General features: G+C 26.0%; 1 protein-coding gene across 1 annotated transcript; it reads left to right on the top strand.

Moving 5' to 3' along the window:
* The first annotated feature begins 1,014 nt into the window (after positions 1–1,014).
* Positions 1,015–21,387, top strand: LOC129984024 (Golgi reassembly-stacking protein 2-like). The gene is made up of 10 exons (XM_056093776.1): positions 1,015–1,228; positions 2,032–2,112; positions 5,336–5,539; positions 8,198–8,284; positions 9,069–9,199; positions 9,569–9,695; positions 11,085–11,181; positions 11,258–11,323; positions 12,108–12,278; positions 18,440–21,387. Exons 1-10 carry the CDS (start codon positions 1,166–1,168, stop codon positions 18,511–18,513), a joined length of 1,101 nt encoding a protein of 366 aa, XP_055949751.1. The 5' UTR covers positions 1,015–1,165; the 3' UTR covers positions 18,514–21,387.
* Positions 21,388–22,264: the final 877 nt, after the last annotated feature.

Below are 22,264 nucleotides of genomic sequence, written 5' to 3'. Positions count from 1 at the left end.
GATCCGAAAGATTAAAAATTGTGCTAAATTCGAACTAAATTCTAAGTAGCTAAAAACGTATTCCTGGTTAAAGTTCGATTAAATATTTCCATGATCATACTACAACAAATTTAGGAATTTATTGTAGCAGTCTGTGTTTCTATATATTATAACGAAGATTGAAATAAACAATATTTTTGCAAGAATTAGATGTCAAAGCAATTAAACTTAAGAGTCTCATAAAAAGTAAATTATTAATCTTTTGGTGGTCAATAAAAGAACTACAGAATATTTTTTTTTACAAATTTTTAACAGTGAGAGAAAGGGTGCGTATTTGAATAAAAAAGAAGATAAATAATAGTTAATTTTCTTTAATTAAATGTAAAATTAATTATTATGAGTTGTTTTGAAGCCAAATTAGGGAAATTATACTTTCTCCCTTGTTAGATTTGTCTTGCCCCCTACTCTTCGGCAAATCTTTCCCGCCGTTTCTGACCAGGCATTACTATAATTTTCACAACAAACATATACACGTCTCTCTCTTAAGATTAAACTTCATTGAGTTACGATTAAAAAAATTAATGAACAGTTTCAATGCAACAACAAGATAGTCCAGTTAGTTTATAACAGCTTAAAGAACGTCTATTTCTTGCGCATGCACCTTAATTTCTGTGACAGATTCCAAAAAATAAATTTTTGTAGTTTTCCGATATACATTTTTCTGTTTCATCGTCTCATGCTCAACTCAAGTCTCATTCGTTCGGAATCGAGCTACAACAACTGTCTTTCATTGTTTTTTTGTTTGTTTTTACTGTATCAATTCTGAATAATAAATTTAAACAAGCAATGTCATCTTATGTGAACAGAGTATGTAATAAGGTACAATCAGGATTCAGGTCTAGTTTTATTACTAAAATCGGAGGATTATTTGAAGTTATATTATCAAAGTGCGACACCTTTACAGTAACGGTGTTATATTACAATAAGTTAAATGGCAACAATGCTAAATTGCGTATGATTGACTTTCGGTTTCTCGAAACGGCAACAATAATTTTATAAGTACGATCTGATCTGTGTTTGTGTTGGGTAATGCCACGTAATCTTGCGATTTTAATTTGCGAAAATCCTCTCAAAAGTTTGAAAATATAATTGTATAACAAAAAAATTAAACGTTTTCAAGCCCATCATGGGCAGTGGTGAAAGTACATTAGTGCCCGGTGGGGGAACAGAGGGTTATCATGTGTTACGTGTGAGTACTTGTGTGTAACAGTTATTAATAAATCTTGTGTCATTTATGTGTTTTATATTTGAAATTCAATGTAATGTTTCTTGTATTTTGATGCTTTCGTTTAATTGTTTTATAACATGTAATAATTCTTTTCTAGAATTTCATGAATAATTTATCTTGTGATTTTGATCGATTGATATATAGTTAATATTGCTTCAGTATGTGCCGGTTTTCGTTTTTGTTTTTTTCCCCTTCTTCATTAAAAAACATTAAATAAAAATGAAATCTAATTTTCATTCTCTAACTAGCGCTTTTATTGCTACATAAATCAAACATTTATCAAACTTGCTTGTAGATTTTAAGCTTGATTTCAATGTCATTTTATTGTAAGTTTAAGTTAAAAGTTTTTTAAATGTAATGAGTCATCTGAAATTAAAGTGCATAGTTGTTAAAAGTTAACTTTTACTCTAATATGTATACTAATAAGTTGAAATTCAAACATTAATCTATAATTTTAAAATTTAGAAAATCATAAATATGCTACATTTATGTAATTATTATTATTTGTTTTCATTCATTTTATTTGTAAGGAACTAAAATTGTGTAAAATATACAATTTTTTCGAAATCTTTTGTACAATGTTAATATTTTGCATATCTGAACTTTGGTCTGAATCATTTGTTTAAAATTGAATTTGAAAATTGTCAATGATATTTTATCCCCCATATTAGAGTATGGAGAATTATCATTATGATATATGAAAGGTAATTATTAAAAATAAGTATATTGTGAATAACATTGCATATATTTTTATATACATTTAGGTTCAGGATAATTCACCTGGCTCTAAAGCTGGTTTAGAAGCATTCTTTGATTTTATTGTTGCTGTGGGAAATACTCGTTTGGTAAGTGAAGAATAGTCATCTTTGCTAATAATAAAAGAGATTGTGTGTGTCTGTTAGTATTATATAGGCCAGATCATTTAATCTAAAGCTATTGAATTAGCACAAAGGTACTTCGAAGAATGGGAATGTTCAACGCAGAAGCTTTATTTATTTTTTACACTTTATTTATTTTGAAATTCTGAGTAATTCAAAGTTAAGGAAAATTTTTGCATTTCTCTGCAGTATTTTCTTGAAATACTCTTACATAGGAATAATTTTTATATTATTTTAAAATTCGAAAAGATCTTTTTCATTATGCTTATTTAGTAGCTATGTTATTTCTTTCTGAATTTTGATAGTTTTTTTAAATATACTTTTTTACACGAATTTTATTGTTGTGATGAAAATTGATCCATTTTTGTTTAATTACTTAATTTATTACTTAATGAACTATTTAATCACTATTTTTCTTCTAATATTAAAAACTAAAGAATAAAAATTTTATTTCTTTAATGTTTGAGTGAAATTTTAATTTCCTATTTTATTTCATCAAAATTGTTAGTAATATAAATAAATGCTCTTTCTATAAATATGAATTAATATATCTAACAGAATATGCTTATTTTTTATCAGTATATTTCATTCCAGCTAAATTTTAGTATTGCAATCAACTATATATTTTATTTTAAGAAAATGAAGTTATTTATTATTCTGTTGTAAATGTTTCTTGACACCTTAAGGAAGAATTCACATGACAATAAATACAAATAATAAATAATATAATTAATATTCCAATCTGAAGTAGAAAAATACTTTAAGATAATTGCAAATACCAAATTATTTTAGAGATTTAATTGAAATTGAGCATAGTTATTATTCTTGGTTAGCCAGCTAATCTCCGATAAATCTAAATAATTTTTTTTATTGTAAAAAGTCTGATTTGTATAATAATGCAATACAAATTGTACTTATGTTAGAATCTTTGTATAGGATCTCACTAATACTGTTTTGTTCTGTAATTTATTAAATGTTGCTTGAATGTACTTATTTACAATGAGGCCATTGTAGAAATTGGAATGTCTTAAATACATCTTATTCTTTATCTAATGGCCTAATTTAAATAAATATTCAAAGTTGTGTTGATTACTTTTGATTAAAGTAAGGTCTTTATAATTTTATATTTAAAGAAAAACTAATTTTCTAAAATTATCCATACTAACTACATGAAGCAATTCTCATATTAAAAGAATAGGTATTGAATGAAAGTAAGGATGAATGAAATTGGCAGCTTCATTTGAACAAGTGACTTTCTAGATTCAGGCTGTAATAAAAATTTAATGAAATTTTATAGCAGTAAAAGGTTAGAATTAACTATATTGTACCAAATGATATTCAAAAAATTCTCCCTGAAAAGATGTTAAATTTTATAAAATCGGATTATAAAAAATTTTAGGAATGAAATAAGAAGTATTAAAAAGGATTAATAAAGCATGATAAAAACAATAGATGTTAAAAATATTAATCTGATATGAATAAAGTGTACCCACAATCTAAAAGTGTTTATATTTACTTAAAATAGATAAGAATAATGAAATTTTATTACAAAATTTTTTAAGATATTTATACATTTTGAAGTGTTATTATTTTGATATTGTGGATTAATTGATTTTACTGTATTATGTTGATATTTGCACTTATGTAAATGTATGCAAATTTAGCTGTGTAAAGTTATTTAAAAGATAGTGTGATTTAATGCATTCTTTTATTATATCATATTGTGAATTTAATAAATATTTTTAAATAGCAACTTATTATGTAAACAAGCACGTGGCAATTAAAATTTTTATCTATATGCGTTTTTAATATGTTGAGTCTTGCATGAATATTTATTTTCATCTAGCTTATTTGTAGCATTATTCATTTAAATAAAAGGATTGTGTATTTTCTGACATACATCACTAAATAGCATGTGATTGATATTCTTTGAGATGCTTAATAACTCTTTATAATACTATTATGAATCATTATTAAAAGAGCTAATAAAAAAAGGGGGAATTAAATTTATTCAATGGAATTATTCAGTATTTAATTTTTATTTAATGACTTTAGTGTGTGTATGTAAATGCACTCATGTGTTTTACACCTTAAGATGGGGCTCGCTATGACTATGGGTTTCTGATAGTTGTCACCTTATAGTTATGCCATCAGCTGCAGTTGAATATCATATTAGTGGAAGAATTTCTTTTAATAAATATGCTTACTACTCATTGATACTATTTTTTTCAATAAAAGTTTATTTTATTAATTTTAAATTGGATTATCACATATATCTGGAGCTCTCAACCTTTTAATAATTTTATATGTTATAAATAAAGAATATGTGTGCCAAAATAAAAACATTTTCTAATTAAAAATCAGTTTATCCTAAATGAGGTATTTATAATCAAAGAATATTTTTAATTCATATTAATTAGTTATATTTATAATTGAAACTTTTATATCATGATGTAATGTAAGTAATATATGCATATTAAAATAGTTGATAATACATTATAAAAAATATGAAATTTTGACAGCAATTGGGCTATTTTATTAATATTCAATATCAAAAAGTCATGGTTCACTGTAAGTTGGTACATTATATTCACTATCAAAAAAAATCTTTACTTCCAAGTATGGTTCAAGCTCAAACTACAAGCATGTCCTATATGTATTTTTAATTTTTGCATGGCTGAAAATCCATGTTTGTTGTACTGTGATGTGTTGAAAGACATTAAAATTTTATTGCCCTTTCAGAAATATATTTTCTATACATTAAAAAATTATATATAAATTATTATTTAATTTCCATGAGATTTCTATCACTTAAAATTCCTACTTTTATGAAACATTATGAAGCATGGCATATTAATATAAGGCTGTTGTGCAGCTATGAGATTAAGGCATTGGGGGAGGATAGAAAGAAAACATAAATACCTGTTGGTATAGTAAATATTAATACAAAATATTATAGAAATTATCATATTCCTTGTATTTAAATCTTATATGTAAATAATGTAATGCGTCTGTAGTGGTTCATATATCATAGATTGAGAATCCATCCCTTTCTTACGGTACTTGTTTCATGTTGATGGATATAGTAATATTTTGTGTTTATGTGTATGCCAGTAATAATGAAAGTAAATGTTTCTAATAAAGTAAAATTCCTTACTTCTGACTATTAATGAATGTTGCCCTTTTCTAGAATCAAGACAACGATACTTTGAAAGAGATTTTAAAAGCCAATATTGAGCGGCCTTTGCACATGACTGTTTATAGTACTAAAACACAGACTGTTAGAGATATAGAAATAACACCCTCTAATACATGGGGTGGTCAAGGTCTCCTTGGAGTCAGCATTAGATTCTGCTCTTTTGAAGGTGTGAATGAGAATGTGTGGCATGTTTTGGTATGTAATGATATTCTTCTATTTTATAAAATCTCATTTCATATTTATGTAGATAAGTTTCTAAATTTGTATGATATTGGCTTTTTTTGTCCCAGTGTACAAAGGGAGTAAGAAATAATTTTAATAAAAATGGTAAAAAAATTTTACGAAACAGAAAATTGTAGTTTATTTATCTTCAAAACAAAATCATAACGCCTTGCCATATTCTAATGAGTCTGACTCATGATAATAATTTTTGACCAGACATGAATATTATAAGTCATATTTATGGGAACAAAAGCACATTAGACTGAATTATCACAAATTATTCTCTTGAAATGATGACTTGGTCAAATATAAATATCACGAGTCAGATTCATAAGATGATGATTAGAATTTATATACTGCTCAGGCTTTTGTCTTTGTAGCTTTATATGTTGCTAAATCATTCATATATCAAGTGTTCATATAATTGTATTTGTAACTATTGGCACAATGACATTATAAACAGCTTTAAAGAAAAACTATTGTTTACAATATGTTACTTATTTTTCATGTCGCATTATTGCTTTCTTCCTGAAGATGTCCTACTTGGGGATTTTTGATGACTGTCATTTCATTATTTATTTATATGTTGTTGCCTTATTGTATTGTTTACAAAATACATATAAAAAAGAAATTAGTTTTGATACCTATACGAGCTGTGTCATGTGAAGCATATTTATACTTATTTCAGTTCTTATTGTGACTGTACTCGCACATCATTCTCGCCTATTTAGGATATATCCTTTCCTACTAGCTAGACCAAAATTTTATTTAGCTAAGTGGTACAGCATGGGTTTAACTTTTTACAAAAAAAATACACTGTAGAGAAGAAAAAAAATAATAATAGCTTTAAAAAATTTCATGTCTGCAGTTAAAAAAATGTGTCAAGTTAATAATCCTACAATCCAATTATAATAATTGCCTAATTATTGACAGAAAAATCCCTTAACCTTATAATTTATAGCATTATAATATTAATTTTTGATAAATTATTATAAGTAATTATATTGCAACAGCTTCCCTAACTAAGGATATAACATATTTTAGTACTTATTTTTAAAACAGCATAAGAACTATTAGCATTTTATTAAAATATGTAATTGATGATATCTAATTCAAATCTCTGTCTGTAACCATGTAGCATTTTCTCCCAAACACTATTCCATACTCATATTCACAATATTATAATTTATTTTGCGGCACAAATATTTATTTGAATTAAAGTTATATTATCAGTCCAATTTAGATGTCTGCTTAAACTTGGCTTCTCCCCCCTGATAATTCCTTTATTTCATTTTGCTACTATTCAAATTGATTTTTTTTCTCCTTAATTTAATAAATACTGAATTGATTATTTAATACAAACTATTTTTTTTTTTTTTCAAAATTTTTTCTGGTCAAGTTTTGTTTACTTTTATACCCTTCATGAGGTTTACATTTCTAGTTTTACTTTTAAAAACAGTTAAATTCTTCTATTAGTTCTTAAATTATATTTATAATATAATTACGGCCCTTTCAAAATTACAAGTTTAATATTTGCATAAATTTTGCATTAAATCATTTAGAAATCCATATCATTATCTGAATAACTTCTCACTTTTTTGAAAATATTTCCATTCATATGTTTTTAAAGTTTAATAACTAATCAAAAACTTCAGCACACAAGTTCGATCAAGTATCATATTGAATTTTTGCATTCTTTTCCTTCTACTTTTTAATGTTAAATTATATTATTTTATTACGTTTTTTCCTTTAATTTTAAAACTTTAACTTTAATCCTACGTTGTTATTATTTGCAGATCTTTATTATGCAAAATTGAAATATGCAGAACTTTTATTAACACCAAATGTCATTGTTGTAATATTAACTCTTAAGTATCTATGAAATTATTTCGCATTAATAAATATTTTAGCAATCAAATTTTGAAGTCAACTTTAAATTGTATATGGAAGATATTAATAAGTTTTCTTATAAATATATAAGAAAAAATATGAATGTCATAAAACCAAATTTATAATCAAATGTCTCATAATCTTTTAATTTATTTTGGGCTTTTCCTTTTATTGCATAAAAAAATGGATCATTTTTTTATTGTTGCTTTTTACATTAATCTGTGAAATTTTTATTTATGGGCGAAAATGCTTATATTATTTTTTTAAAAATTTATATAAAGAATATCAAGATAAAAATAAATTTTGAACACAATTATTGAAATTGTGCTCGCAGTGAAGTGTTTATATATTTTGAGCATATGTGACATAATATTTTCACAATAAATAATCTATTAAATATATAAAATTATATGAGCTATATGTTTATATTGAAAATGTAAACATGTAGCTAATATTTTCATAGTTTTGAGATTAAATGAAATATAGAAATGCAAGCATTCAAATGTGAGTGTTGTTCTGAGTTCACAACACTCCCATTGTGCTTGAAATCATTTAAACATGATTGATTCAGCATCTAGCAATCTAAAAATGCATAGATGTTATCAAGAGTTTTAAAATAAGTGCTATAGAAAATAACTCGTAAAATAATCATTTAAGATTTTGCTTTGCTAATCCCTGCATATTGTATTTATATTTATGCCAAGGCATGAAAATTTATCCATTTTGTATTAAATATTATAGGAAATCCAACCACATTCACCTGCAGATCTGGCAGGACTTCATCCATTTGACGATTACATTATTGGGGCAGACTCAGTACTTCATGAGGTAAGTTACCGTAGCAAAATTTCACAATAATGATATTTTGTAACCTGAATTAAAAATTTTGACATTAAAATGTATATATTCTGGGTGCACTTACAATTTTGAATTGATTAAAATTAGAATAGAACTTTTTATTATTTAATCTGTAATGAAGGAACCTCAATTGCACAAAACAGAAATGCACATTTTTGTCGATAAAAATAAAGATGCCATCTTGTTCCATGAAAATGAGTTGAGATAGAAGGTGTTTTCTTTGTTAAATAGAAAATTTTAAGAATTAATGAGATTTCAGCAGCAATGGAATTTAATGAAAAAGTTTGATTGGCTTGTGCTAGTTATATTATTAGAATATTCAACACTGAATGTATGAACAGGACTTCAATCTTGAGTGGGTTTGACCGCTGACTTTCATACTTTATTTATTAGTAGAAATAAAGAAGTGTATTCTATTTTGGAAGGCTTTGAAACTTGGTTGTATTTACAATTGTCCAGATTAGTGATTAAAATTGTCCATATTAGATTCTGTGGTGTGTGTGTATGTGTGATATAATTTAGGGCAGATTTGTAATTTAGGATATTGATTTTCATCTTTTGCCTGTTTATTAATTTTTGACATTAAAAAAAAGGCTTTGTGAACACACAATACTTTTTCTTTGGTTAGTTTGTTTTATTTTTGTTAGTTTACTAGCATTGCCAATAATAAAATTATAAAATTCTTATATGCTAGTGAAATGTTATTTGAATTTCTCATTATGTATTTATTTAACAATATGTTATTTACTTCCAGTCTGAAGATTTATTTAGCCTAATTGAAGCCCATGAAGGCAAAGCATTGACTCTTTATGTTTATAATTCAGTATCAGATGTGTGTCGTGAAGTTGTTATCACACCTAATAAAAACTGGGGAGGAGAAGGAAGGTAATTTTTAACTGAGTTTTTATTTGATGTTGGCTTTTTATATCTTTTTACATTGAAAATAACTTTTGAAACTATGTTAAAAGAAGTGTTGGTGGAATGAAAACTTAAGACCATAAACTGGAACTTGTGAAATTATAGAATCATTATTTTAAGAGTTATTTAGTTTACTTTGTTAATCATTTTTTTTTTCAAATTTTTGAAATTTAATGTCATATTCAAGGAACTTTATAAATTGTATAAAGGTAAATGGGATTGTAGATTTGATTCAGAATGAAGCACAATTCCCTTAGTTTATTTAATAATAACAAGCATATTTGATTTTGAAAATACTATGTTCTAAATTTGCTTAAAAACTGTTTCTGTTTTTAGTTTAGGGTGTGGAATAGGTTATGGGTATCTTCACCGCATACCTACTCGACCTATGAAAATAGCTGTGTCAAAAACTCCTTATGCTCAGCTACCTCAAAAAAATCCTCAAGTAGATGGATATTCTTCTGTAAGTATTTTTTCTTTATTTGTTTCCTTCACTTTCAAAGACTGAAAATATTCTCAGGCAGTGTTTCTTCTTTTGTTGTCACAGATGTATTACCATGCAATTAGGACACTAATGTGGAAATTATCTATCTATTCTCTAATGATCCTCTAAATCAGAAGTTCTCAACCTTTTGAAATGTTTGCAGTAATCATTAAGACTCGCTATTGGTATAGATGAATGCAATGACTGAATCTGTTTCATTGCAACTAATCCCAATATGTTAGGCTTTATGTTTGTTGATTTCAAGAATAAATATTATTAATATTTTAACTGTATCCTTTATATTTAAAAAGTAGCATGACTGCAAATTCAGTTTCACAAGGTAATAAAAGGCATGAAAGGGGTAATAAAGGCATTTTTTGCTTTAATCTCTTCTATGGTGATTTCTGTATATGAGATGTCTAAAAACTTCTCTCTTTCTTAAACTAAAAACTCTTTCTTTAATTTTTTTGTAAAAATTGTGCCAGCAAAAATATTATGTATCATAATATACATGTATCATGGATATGGTTTGCTTTAGGTAAAGCAAAAGAGAAAAAAAAAAGGAAGAAAAAGAAAGTGAATAAACCAAAAGGAATTATGCACCTTATATGTAACTTGAAAGAAAAAAAGGGTCTTTTATTTTATAAGGGTATTTATGTAAAGGGTATTATTATTAAAAGGGTATTAAAAAGGGTATTATTATTAAAAGGGTATTAAAAAGGGTTATCTATTGGAATCTCTACTTAAAATGATATTTTGATATTTATCTTAATGCATTTCATATTTTTAAAGATGGAATTTTGGAATAATTTTTCAATCCCTACCTAATGTTGTAGTTTTATAATTTTCCAGATTTCTTTTTTCTTGATCTGGTTGTGAATTCGAGGAGCAAAAGATACATTCTAAATGTTATTAAATTTATAATAGTAGATTATGAAGTGAAAAGTATTAGATAATTTAATTTTTTTAAAAAAATTCTCTCTCTCTCGCATACATACATAATGGGTGACAACTCGGTCGGAAACAAAATACATAAAATGATAGAAATGTATAGTTTCATTTTATAGGAATACTGCATTAAAGAAAAAGTAATCTCTTCTATAAGTGGAAACATTAAACTTTCCCTAAAATCTTTAAACTGCTTATAATATATGAAAACAAAATATTTGAAGAAAATCTGTTGAATTGTTTGCATTTTTATAATGTGCAAACTATTTTATGCATTTTGTTTTTGTTATTATAGATTAGTAACATAGATCAGTAACCTGCGATTCATGTTTTTCTGTTGGTGTAAGAAGATTTGAAGTAATCTAATAAAATGAGTTATATTAGCTGTTTCAAATACTTTACATGCTAACATTTTTTTAGGTGCAATTAAATGCTGCTAGCCCTCCTGCTCCACCCCAGACTTTCACATCTGTGCCTGAGTTAAATGGAAATCAAAGCTCTGTGCCTGGAATAACAAGTAGGACTTTTTTCTCAGCTTTATATTTTTTGAATTCTTTGTTTTATTCATTTTTATCTGAATAAATTATTTGCAGGCCAACAACCTGTTTCTAATTTGCCATTTGCTCCTCCTTTGGAACCTGTTGTTGTTGCTCCAGCAGGTTTGTGTTTGTTTACTTTTTTCTACCTTTTTTTATAGCCTTGCAATGTACCTTATTTTCCACCTTTTTTTCTTGCTGTTGTTAAAGAATTGCAAGAATTTTTGCACTTATATATTCTCAGTAATAGTGTGAATTTAAATATTTCCAGAACTTAATTGCTAGTTAATTGATTAATTAATGCATGCATTAATTGGTGCATTTCCACTTGGCACCTCTATAAGTATTGTTACTTTGATATATTTTGTTAATTAAAATACCTACTGAGCTTCATGAAATTGTGCTATAATAAATAAGATCCAGGAAATTTCACCTGGCCCGATTCATTTCGTCAATTTTACATCTTGTTTGAAAACTGCATTTATATACTAGTTATTTCTAAAATATGAAGTTTGTTCTGTAATATTTGGATTTGTCTATAAGTTGTGACATAATATTTATATCTAACATCTTTGTCATCTTTTCAACATTGGCAAAATACAACCAATTGCATGAAATATAAATTCTAACTAACAGTCTGTTTGCAGAACCAAATTAAAAAAATATTGATATAAACTATACCTAATAAGTCAGTATTACTTCTAAATATGTACTTCCATCTTCTGTTTTTAAATTAGCATGAATTATGGATTCGTAATTAATATTATGCCACTTATCTGAAGCTAGTGTAGCAATTTCATTTTTTAACATATCCGCACATTTCTGTTTTGTAGATCCATCTCATTATTTTCTTTTGAATGAATTGCTTTGTATAATCTTTTTTTGAATTTGAAATTTCTTTTATTAGCTAAATTGGATAATATCGATGCTACATTGAATAACACTGCTCCAAACGTGCAGCCTTTGACTACAACTCTGAGTTTGCCTGGAATGCCTGTGATAACTGTAAGTGCAACTCTCCCAACAGATACACTCGCTAATCTAACAAGTGCATCTCCAGCGACTGTCACTGCAGCTGGTATGTATTAAATGTGTATTCATTTTTACATTTAAGAAATATTGTATACTTTTATTCTTCCCCCTGCAAAGCTAATTTTATTTGGGCTACGTATTATGAAGGTTGGTAGCTCTTAGGAAAGCTATTTTCTTTAGAAACTTATTATTTTGTTTCGTATTTATGCGTAATGAAATTTCTAAAAAGATTCATTTATTGAACTTTTCTTCTAGAATTAGGCAACTAATAGTTAGTAATTTTTGACCTGATTCATTCACTTTTATTTTATGTACCTTGATTTGAACTAATTAAACAAAGCTAGTAGAAATATTATGTTTTTTTAATGATTAAAAGAAAGTGTGAATTTGTTGATGCAATGTCTTCATGCATCTCAAATTTTTAAAATGCAAATATATTTGATTTAATTCTTTTACAATAAACTATTATAGTTGTCAAAAAATGATACCCTGAAATATAATAAATTTATTTTACATAGATATTATGATCATTAGATACAGAAAGAAGAAAATGGCAAAAAAGCAAGTAAAGTAAAATACTAAATAGTAAAAATGCCACACAATTATTACATTATCATTCCCTGAATCACATTAATTCTGACTTGTACTTGAAATCATAATGAAATAGTTCTTTGCCACAAGAGTGTGCTCTCTTTCAAGTTGAGAAATTCTGTGTTACTGAGCCTTTTCTTATTAAAATAATTATTATTAAAGAAATTTTGTTTTGCATGTGTTAAATGTTATAATTATATAAGTTTTACAATAATTTTTTTTAATTATGAAAAATATTTTCACTTTTTTATATGAATGGTAAAGTTCAAAAATTTTTATATTTAACTTTTAATGTATGATGTATAAATGAAAAAGTATGCTATTAGTTACTCCATTATTGGTTATTAACATTTAATACTTATTAACATAATTATATATGGTGGAACTATTCTTTTCAATGTTATACAGAGTGAGTTTTGATTAAATGCGACTAGAACTGAAATAACTTGTAAGTTGTTGCAGTTAGTATGGCCAATTTTATTAATTTATTAGAAGAAATATGGAAAATAAATTTAATTGATGTTTTTTCTTTCATAATAGAAGCTTTCAAGGCTGTTATAATAATTTATTCATATCTTTCCTTGAAATCATCTTGAACATGACCACAAAAAAGTAAATATAACCTTCTCTTGAATGTGTCAATTTAAAAGCATATAAAAATGGCAACTGATGACATTAGGCATTTTCTGCATGCACATATTCGTAATAACATCTAATTGAAGTTTGGAGAAGTTATTTCAATAGAGAATTGTAGGCTAGTTAAAACTCACTCTGTATTTATACATGCTTTATAGTAATTAAGTAAATATATAGCAATGTTTTGAAATGTTTATAAAAGCTTTTATTTTCCCTTCAAACTCCCTACATTAGATTCACATGGATAATGGATAAGTATGCTTTTGCAAAATTTCATTTTATCTAAAATCATATGCTTATATTTAATTAGTTAAGATATAATAAAGTAGTTTTTAAAAAGTTGTTGTAGAATTTTTGTTCTAGTTTTTGTTTAAAGTATTTAAAGCATTCCCTCCTGCCACCTAGATGTATCGTTATAATTTATTTTCTATGCAAGTTTAGCTTTTCAGTCTAGATTGCTCATGAAAATTTTTCATTATCTGTTTTGTTTACTTTTTTAATTTAAAAGTACCTTTTTCTAATATGAAATGTCTATTATGCATGAAAGAAGGATTGATATTTTTTAGTTTAGTATCCCATTCTATATTTATAACAAAACTGTTTCAGAAATAAAAAGATAGTGTGAATGTTACTATTTTTTTATTTTATTTTATGCAAAACAAACATTTTTGGTTTTTTAAATTTTTTAATGGTTTTATATGAGTGCCTTTTATAAAAGAATTCAGTTCTTATATTGGATAGTAATTATATGATAATGTTAAGCAAAAAACTAAGCAAATGCTTTATCTTAAAAACTTAACAGCTTTTATTTGCAAAAATGTACCACATGCAACATAGACTCATTGATAAATTCAAATATGTAGAAAATCTTATATTTTTGCTTAGTTGCCTTTTTAATTCAAATTACCTTGATGCTAATGAATAGAGGGTTTTGAAAAATATAAATTCTTTCAAGGAAAATTTATATCTAATTTTAGCTGGTTTTTATTATGATTTCCTTTGTAGACTCATATTTTTCAAAAGCAGTGATCCCTGCCTTTTAATTTCTCCCATACTCATTGATTAACCTCACTTTCACCTTTACCAATCATCCCTGTATGAAAAGCTTTTATAAACCATGCTACAAATTTAGTCTTAGAGTCAAATTATCTTGAAAACATGTGTCGGATTTATTCTTTTACTATTTTTTAATAGTGTTAGTTCCACATCCACAAATAAAAAAACCAGCAAAAAATTGTTTATTATAATGAAAACTAATAATTGTGTTAATCAACTATCCAAATGCAAGATAACTGAAAGTATTTTATATTTGTAGTATTATTACTTTTAATGTTGTCTTGAGCTTATTCCATGAATTTTCATCATACTTTATGAAATAAGGTTCATTATTAATATGTTCACAAAAGGAGTAGGTTATTTTCACTATATTTTTTTAATAAAAGATATTAAATTTTTTATTGCCTTAACACTGTGTTTTTAATACTATTTTATTGCTTTAACATGAAGTTCTTGACTTATTGCTGCTCAGTAGGTTCTGGGAACTGTAGTAACTTTTTATTTCCTAATTTATATTTTAAATTAGCCCATGTTAGTATATTTAAAAAATGTTCTTGTTTCCTAATTCAGGTCCCAATTTTTTTATTTAATTATTTCTAGTGCACATTCTAAAAAATTGCTTTGTTAGAACCGAGAAGAACTGAAACCTAAATGCATAAATACAAATCTCTGTAGAATAGTTATTTATTTTAGTTGTGCATAAGATCAAAAAACATCAACTTTTGTACTTAAAAATAGCATCTTTTATTTAGGTAATATGTCCTGTCATAAATTTTTTAAAGAACTTTCTACCCAGATGAGTAGAAATATAGGATGTTACTTTTATCTCCAATTCAAGTTCTTGTGCCTTGAGTAGAATTAGAATCATTTTGAATTAAATGGTAAAGCCAGTGATTTTCTAGTAGGTCCAAAATATCATTTATCCGAGATGGTCACAGTTTCATTATAGAAAAGTTGGTCACAGCTACTCTAAAAGACTAAAATTAAAACCTTTTTTTTTCCTTTTGAGAATTTTTGTTCAAATAAGACTTTGTCATGCCTTTTTATTCCTTGAAATGTGAAGTTAAAAAATGAAATTATGAGGAACCTATTAATAACTTAGATTTTATTTACATCATTGTTTCTATTCAAAATTCTAATTTGAAATATTTTTTGATATTTGAAAAAACTTTTGACTTAACTGAATAAGACATTTTTCTCTTCCCTTCAAATTTTTTATAATGAGATTTTAGAAAAAGAAAAATTGCTATAAACTGTTTATTTTGTTGAAATTTAACCAAATGACTCATAGAGCTGATATTTCATACTATTGTAGTACCCAATTTATTTGAATGGAACATGATTATGCAGTATACTTTAAGAATTTACCAGGCATTTAGAAGTCTTTGTTTTTACTTAAGTGGATAGTGCAGTGTGCATAGTATCATGAAGAGTGCTTATATGGTGCCACCATAAAAGTGCTTGATTTTTAAAAAAAGTCCTTAAAAAGTGAATTTTTTTCACGAGAAGTGCAAAGACAGTATTTTGCTCCACCCCCACCCCCGCTGAATGCAATAATTTAAAATCATAGTCGTAAAGATTTATCAGATATATCAAGAAAGAAAACCAAGAAAAGATGAAAAAAAATTCAAACCAGGGATCCAGGGTGAAATAAATCCAAGGGCTTCAACAGATATTTATATAATTCTTAATGAAACTTTTTTTTTCCAGTTCGCTCTTTCTTTAACACTATGCATTGTCATTTATTAAAATGCTAGAATTGTCATCCGGAAGCTGAAGTTGAAATATATACTGTAGCATACTTTTTGCGACTCAAAAAACATTCAAAAATTATTTTTAAAAAGATTCCTCTGCATTAAAAATTTTTTAGTGTTTGAGATGTTGAAAATTTTTTATTAAAATTATGACTAGCAAGTGTATGTTTAACTTTTTATATATTATTAAAGATAAATACGCAGATTAGCCCTGTTAATGGATCAGTAGGATAGATTTGGTGCACCAAAGAGATATGTAAAGAGTGCTGTAAAAACCCTTGCAGTGAAACCTGCATTCAATCATCACTTTCATTGATATGTTGTTTTCGAGCAATCTCTTGAATGACTTGTTGATATACTATGTTGAATTGTAATTAATTGTGGTGCATAATTATTATAGTTGAATAAATAAGGAGATTTTAACTTGAAACTATAACTTTTTAATGATCATGATTTCTTTCATAATATACTTTTTAATTGATCTCGTTCATTTGAAATTTTTATTTGTTAGATTAGTCTCGCCTAATTTTAGTTTTTACTAAGAAAAAAAAAATTGCTAGTTCTGGTGCTTAAAATTTTTAATGAAATAAAAAAAAAAAATTTCAATTTTTTTTTTTTTTAGGGTTTAGATTCTATTATTTTATATTGATAGATTATATATATTGATATATATATTTTTCTTTTCTTTTTGTAACTCTCTCAAGATTTTTTTCCCCAATGAAATCTCTCTAAATGTTTGTTTGATTAACAGAAAAATGCGCAGCATAAACCATTGAAGGTAGGAGCATGGAATTTGGATAGTTACTGCTTGGGTATTAGAGACCCACTGAGAATATATATTTCAAAATTTTGGGGTTTAATTTAAAAAATAAAAACATAGTTTTAACTTGTCACTGTAACATCAAAGCATCATTGCACAAAAATTTGTACACTGTTTTAAAGGTTGAGAAAATAGGTTTTCATTAATACCAATTTGTTTAAATGAATGCGTTTTTAGTATTTTTGAAAAATTAGTTTTCAACATAATTTGTTCCAATGATTTTTAAAACAATATCATTACTTCTTCAAATCACTGTTCATCCCGTGATAAAAGAGGGGGGAAAGGCTTTCTTTGCATCAATTTAAACTTAAATTTTAAAAGCAGTTCATTGAATAAAATCTTTCATTTGGTGAGTTTTAATTTTGAAGCAGTGTGATATATTGTTTCAAGTTGTTTTTAAAAAAATTGCTTCAGCTGTTTTTATTTTCATTTTGTTTCTAACTACGGGACTGGCTATTTTTTAACTTCAAGAATTTCTTTCCATTATTTATGGAAACTAGAAGTTGTTAAAGCATTTTCATTTCTTCTCAAAATATATAATCATATTTTCTACAATTCTTTTAAAGCTAAAGTAAGAATTTTTTTATGTAAGTTACGAAACAAGTTTTTTTATTAAATTTTTAGAATGCTAAATGTTAAAAATAAGGCCTTTACAAAACGTCAGAAGTGAGAATGAAGCAATAAGATAAAAAAATTTATAGTCTGACGATTTTTGAACGTTTTTTTTTTAATTATTATTATTATTTTAAAAAATTACTTAAAAAAGCTCCTTTAGAACATGCATTTTCTATCATCAGTTTCATGACAGTTTTGGCACTTTTATGATGGTTGCCATTCTAAAATGTTTAATTCTTAGCTTTATGAGACTGCTACTAAAATTTCTAAATTTTGCGAGTTAATGCAGGAGGAAATTTACACTTTCCATCCCAGCAATGTCGAATCTTATTTGTTGTTGCATATATAAAAATCTAATACAAACTGTTTGGTCAGGATATACTTCTACATCTATGTCAACATTTTCAGAAATGATGTAGGCATTGGAATAAATTGGTTGTTTCTTATTTTCAGAAATATTGGAAATGACCATAGATCTTTATTGTCAATCTTATAAAATTTGACTTAATTAAAATATAACATTTTTTTCTGTCCTACTTTTTAAACCAGTTATATAGGCTAACTAATCTAAAAAAAATTCATTTGTTATCTAGAATTGTTGCTGCTTTTTTTTTTTTTTCTCCATATAAGACTGTATATTTAATGCAAAAATTTCTTGTGTCTGTTTTTTTAACTTTTACTCCATGATTTTATAAAGTCTTGTGGAATCACTTATTACTTGTTTTGATTTTTCAGGCCCTGCCCATTCAGAAAACAGCAATCCTAGTTCTTACACTGGTCAAGCCATGCCAGCACCGCAACATTTATAGATTAAAACTTTATAATCACTTGTTTGAGAGAGATAACTGTAAAGGATTTTGTGAAATCATTGAAGGAGTATATGCACTTTATCCACCAAATATGTGCATTAATCAATCACTGTGTGGTTCACGTTTTCGTGCAATTAGAAAGCATTTAATCACCTGTCTACTTTTAAAAGAAAAGCATCGATGTGTGAACAGTTCAATTTTTGAAATGATTACTATGAATAATTTCATCATCTATAATACTGAAATTTACTGTGCAGTTCAAGAACTTTTGGAAGGTGGAAAAAGATGCAAACTTATTTATGTATGTATTTGATACAAAGTCGGCTTTTATATTAATTATAGCAATATGCAGACATGGTTTGGAATTCTTCTAATTTTAATTTTTGCTTCTATCATCAAAGATCTGAAAAACTTTGTACTTTTTGTTGATTTTTCTTTTCACTTTTAAATAGAATTGCTGAAGATGGAATTTCTTATTTTGAACTTAATCTAGGATATATATTTCTGAGTAAGTTCCATTATTGTGCTTTAAAGCTCTTAATAGGTTTTTTTGCTCTTTTGAGTAATACTGCATTCATGCATTTCTATGGTCCTGCAAAATAACTATTGCATCTTGAAATCTCAAATGATTTCCCATTTCAGACTTTTTTTTAAAGCAGTGTATAAAATTAAATGCCATTCAGTATTTAAGAGCTTAAGTTCAATCGTATTCTGTAATGTTGATTCAGTTTTTCTCTTTTCTGTTACAAAAATGTTATACATGGTTCCTTTTTATTGGAACCAAAATTGCTATTATTGAACTGTGAAGAATTAATATATACTTTCAGTTAGAAAAGTGCTCTGAATGCATACTTTTGATCATTTGATTGTATTAAAAATGACAAGGTCTAAATTTTTCTGCGGCTCTCCTCATGTAAACAAAGTTAATTTTTGTTGAGATGTCCCTTTTATAAGGACATCAAAATTTCATTATTCACTTTAAAAAAATAAAAGTCACTTTTAGACATAGAAGAATTGAACTTCATTTCTTTAGAATGTTAATGCATTAGGATTGTTTTACTAAATATAATTGGGACATTATATAAAAATGTAATTAAATTCTTTTGCTGACTTAAACAACTAAAATATTCTTCATTTAAAGCATTTTTGCATCCAATGCTATATTTATCCATAATTACAATCCCTAATGGTTTAGAAATTCAGCTGGTGGATAACAATTTAAATGAAAACTCAATATTTATAAAAGAAATCATTGCATCTGAATCTCTCAGATCCTTTTTCATTTTTTTGCTTAAAAAGCTATAAAATAGTTATTTGGTTATTTAAATGAAATGATAAGCTTCTGGTTTATTTCAGACTTCCTCTGAACACATCATCATAATTCTGAAAGAAAAAGAACAACATATTTATAAATCTTGGGTTTGTGTGTTTGTTCATTTGTGGTAATTTTAACAATGTTCATTACTAAGATAATTATTAATATATTCTGTATTATTTGAGATGTAATTTTTTATGTAATTTCTGTTCCTTATTAAAGTGATTTGTCATAAAAACTATATGTAGAAATGGTAAATTTGAAGTAATGTTTAGTTTTCTATAAAAATGAATGTTTCAAAGCACTATAATTGTTGTTTAGTATAAATGAGAATTGTATTGCTTGAACTGTTTTCTGAATGTGAGATTTGTTTTTAAATATAAAAGAATAACTGAAAAATTCATTTGAATTGTATGTTCTGTTCAATTGAAAAACTTTTTTTTGTGGGGAGGGGAGAACCGAATTAGATAGAATAAATTAGTTTTTATACTTTTTAAATTACACTAATTGCTTCTTTATTAGGTATGTAGAAAAACTGACTCTATTAAGTGATATTTGGATCTATTTTAGATCTATTTTTGAAACCAATTAGCATCAGAACTGTTGATTTTATTGCTTTAGTCATCAGGCATTAAATGTTGTACACCACAATATCGATTTTTCAGATTGTTCACTGAGGTGGAAAATGTATTCATATATATTTTTTATGTAACCACCATGCCAGAAAGCCACATAAGATATATAAAAACATCTGTATTCCATTAGGATCAGGAGCTACAAGGAATTATAAACTATGCACAATAAAAAAAAAAAAAAAAAAGAGGAGATAACATAAAAATGCACTTTACTCTGAAAGTTTATTGCCAATTTTGTGAATGTGCTTCACATGTCTCAATTACCATTCTCAAATTACAATTTAAAAATTGTGGTAAATCAGATTTTAATAATGTCTTTATTAATAGATCAATTTTGTAGACACATAACTGATAATATATAACTTTATTTTGATTAATCTTAAATAATAGATTTTATTTAATTACTATAATAAAGCTTCTTTTAAAGTGCTATAGCAATTCGATTATCATAAGGGATTTAAGGGAAAACTAAAAAAAAAAAAAAAATTGAAGCTTTAAATTTATTTATTTATTATATTTGACTTCATTAGATAGCCATATCATGAACAACAGTTTTGTCTCCATTTCTGTTTTGAAACTAAATAAACATCATCTGTATCCTGGAAATTAATCTCCTACAATCTGCTGAATTAATTGCTGATGCTTTTGAATGTCTATTAAATTGAAGGAATTTGCTGTCAATGTGAATAGCATAGTTCTTATTAAAATTTTTAAACATTTTTCAAATCTCTTACAAGTAAATTATAATGGTGAATATTTGGTTTAGAAAGAAACTGAGCCACATATATGACAGAAAATAAGTATCTGATCTAATTTTCAAAAAATAGCAAGGATCTGAGCAATTTTGGAAAAGGAAACATTCTTATGCATAATTTTGTTTAAGTATATGATTGGTATTAAGATTAAATATATATTTTTACATTATATTTTTCTAATGTTTCAATATATTCAGTTTGATCCATATGTTTATTTTTTATATGTATATAACAATATATATAGATATGATTTGTTTGAAACATATTTGCATCCAATTTCTCTTTTAACAAACCTTTAAAGTTGCATACGACACAAAAAATATTTAAAACTATGCTTCAAAATCTATGTGGGGGGGAGAGGAGAATCTAAACAATTTCCTACTCTTAGGCTATTCTATGTTTTAATTAGCAACTAAGCAATGCGTTAAATTGTCCGTCCTGATTAATTTTCATCTCAAATATATCTGGAAGTTACGATTCCTCGACATCACGTTTTGCGATAGTTGCTGTTTTCCAATTTATGTTGTTATGAAATAAAACTTCCTTCTAGATAATTAATTTTGTATGGAAAAATAAATGTATTTTCTCTTAATACGCAAGTTATAAATTATTTTTTAAAAGAAAAATAATTATAATTTTAGCAATAAAAAATAGTTTAAATAACTATTTTCATATTAAAATCATTAAAAGTTTTAATTTTTTTAATAATATTAAATTATTTTTATAGCTCAACGAAGTTATATTTATATCAATAATTCAAGGGAGCAGCTCAATATTAATATTAATAATCGAAAATAAAAGATAGAAAGCAGATGTTAAGAAATCGAATGCATAGACAGATGGCTCAAAATTTTGATAACATGATACAGTATGCTTCGTAAGCGGTCCGATTTTCTGAAGGTAAATAAAATTGGTTCCTTTAAAGTTTCTCTTGTGAATAATCATTATTTATCAATTGTGAAAAATGTCAAAATATATCTTATTTTTAAGATAATTACTATTCTGGTTCTTGTATGTAATATAAAATTAAGGAAAAAATTTGGTTG

This window comes from Argiope bruennichi, chromosome 9 (assembly GCF_947563725.1).
Source record: "Argiope bruennichi chromosome 9, qqArgBrue1.1, whole genome shotgun sequence".
Taxonomy (NCBI): Eukaryota; Metazoa; Arthropoda; class Arachnida; order Araneae; family Araneidae; genus Argiope; species Argiope bruennichi.
The sequence above is the reverse complement of the archived record's forward strand: the minus strand, read 5'-3'. Positions and strand labels throughout refer to the sequence as shown.

Bases quoted from the DNA above. Each gene is read 5' to 3' on its own strand.
- LOC129984024 (XM_056093776.1), top strand. From the start codon at position 1,166: ATGGGCAGTGGTGAAAGTACATTAGTGCCCGGTGGGGGAACAGAGGGT. The intron at 8,285-9,068 runs GTAAGTTACCGT...ATTTACTTCCAG, and splicing joins CAGACTCAGTACTTCATGAG to TCTGAAGATTTATTTAGCCT. The intron at 12,279-18,439 runs GTATGTATTAAA...TTGATTTTTCAG, and splicing joins AGCGACTGTCACTGCAGCTG to GCCCTGCCCATTCAGAAAAC.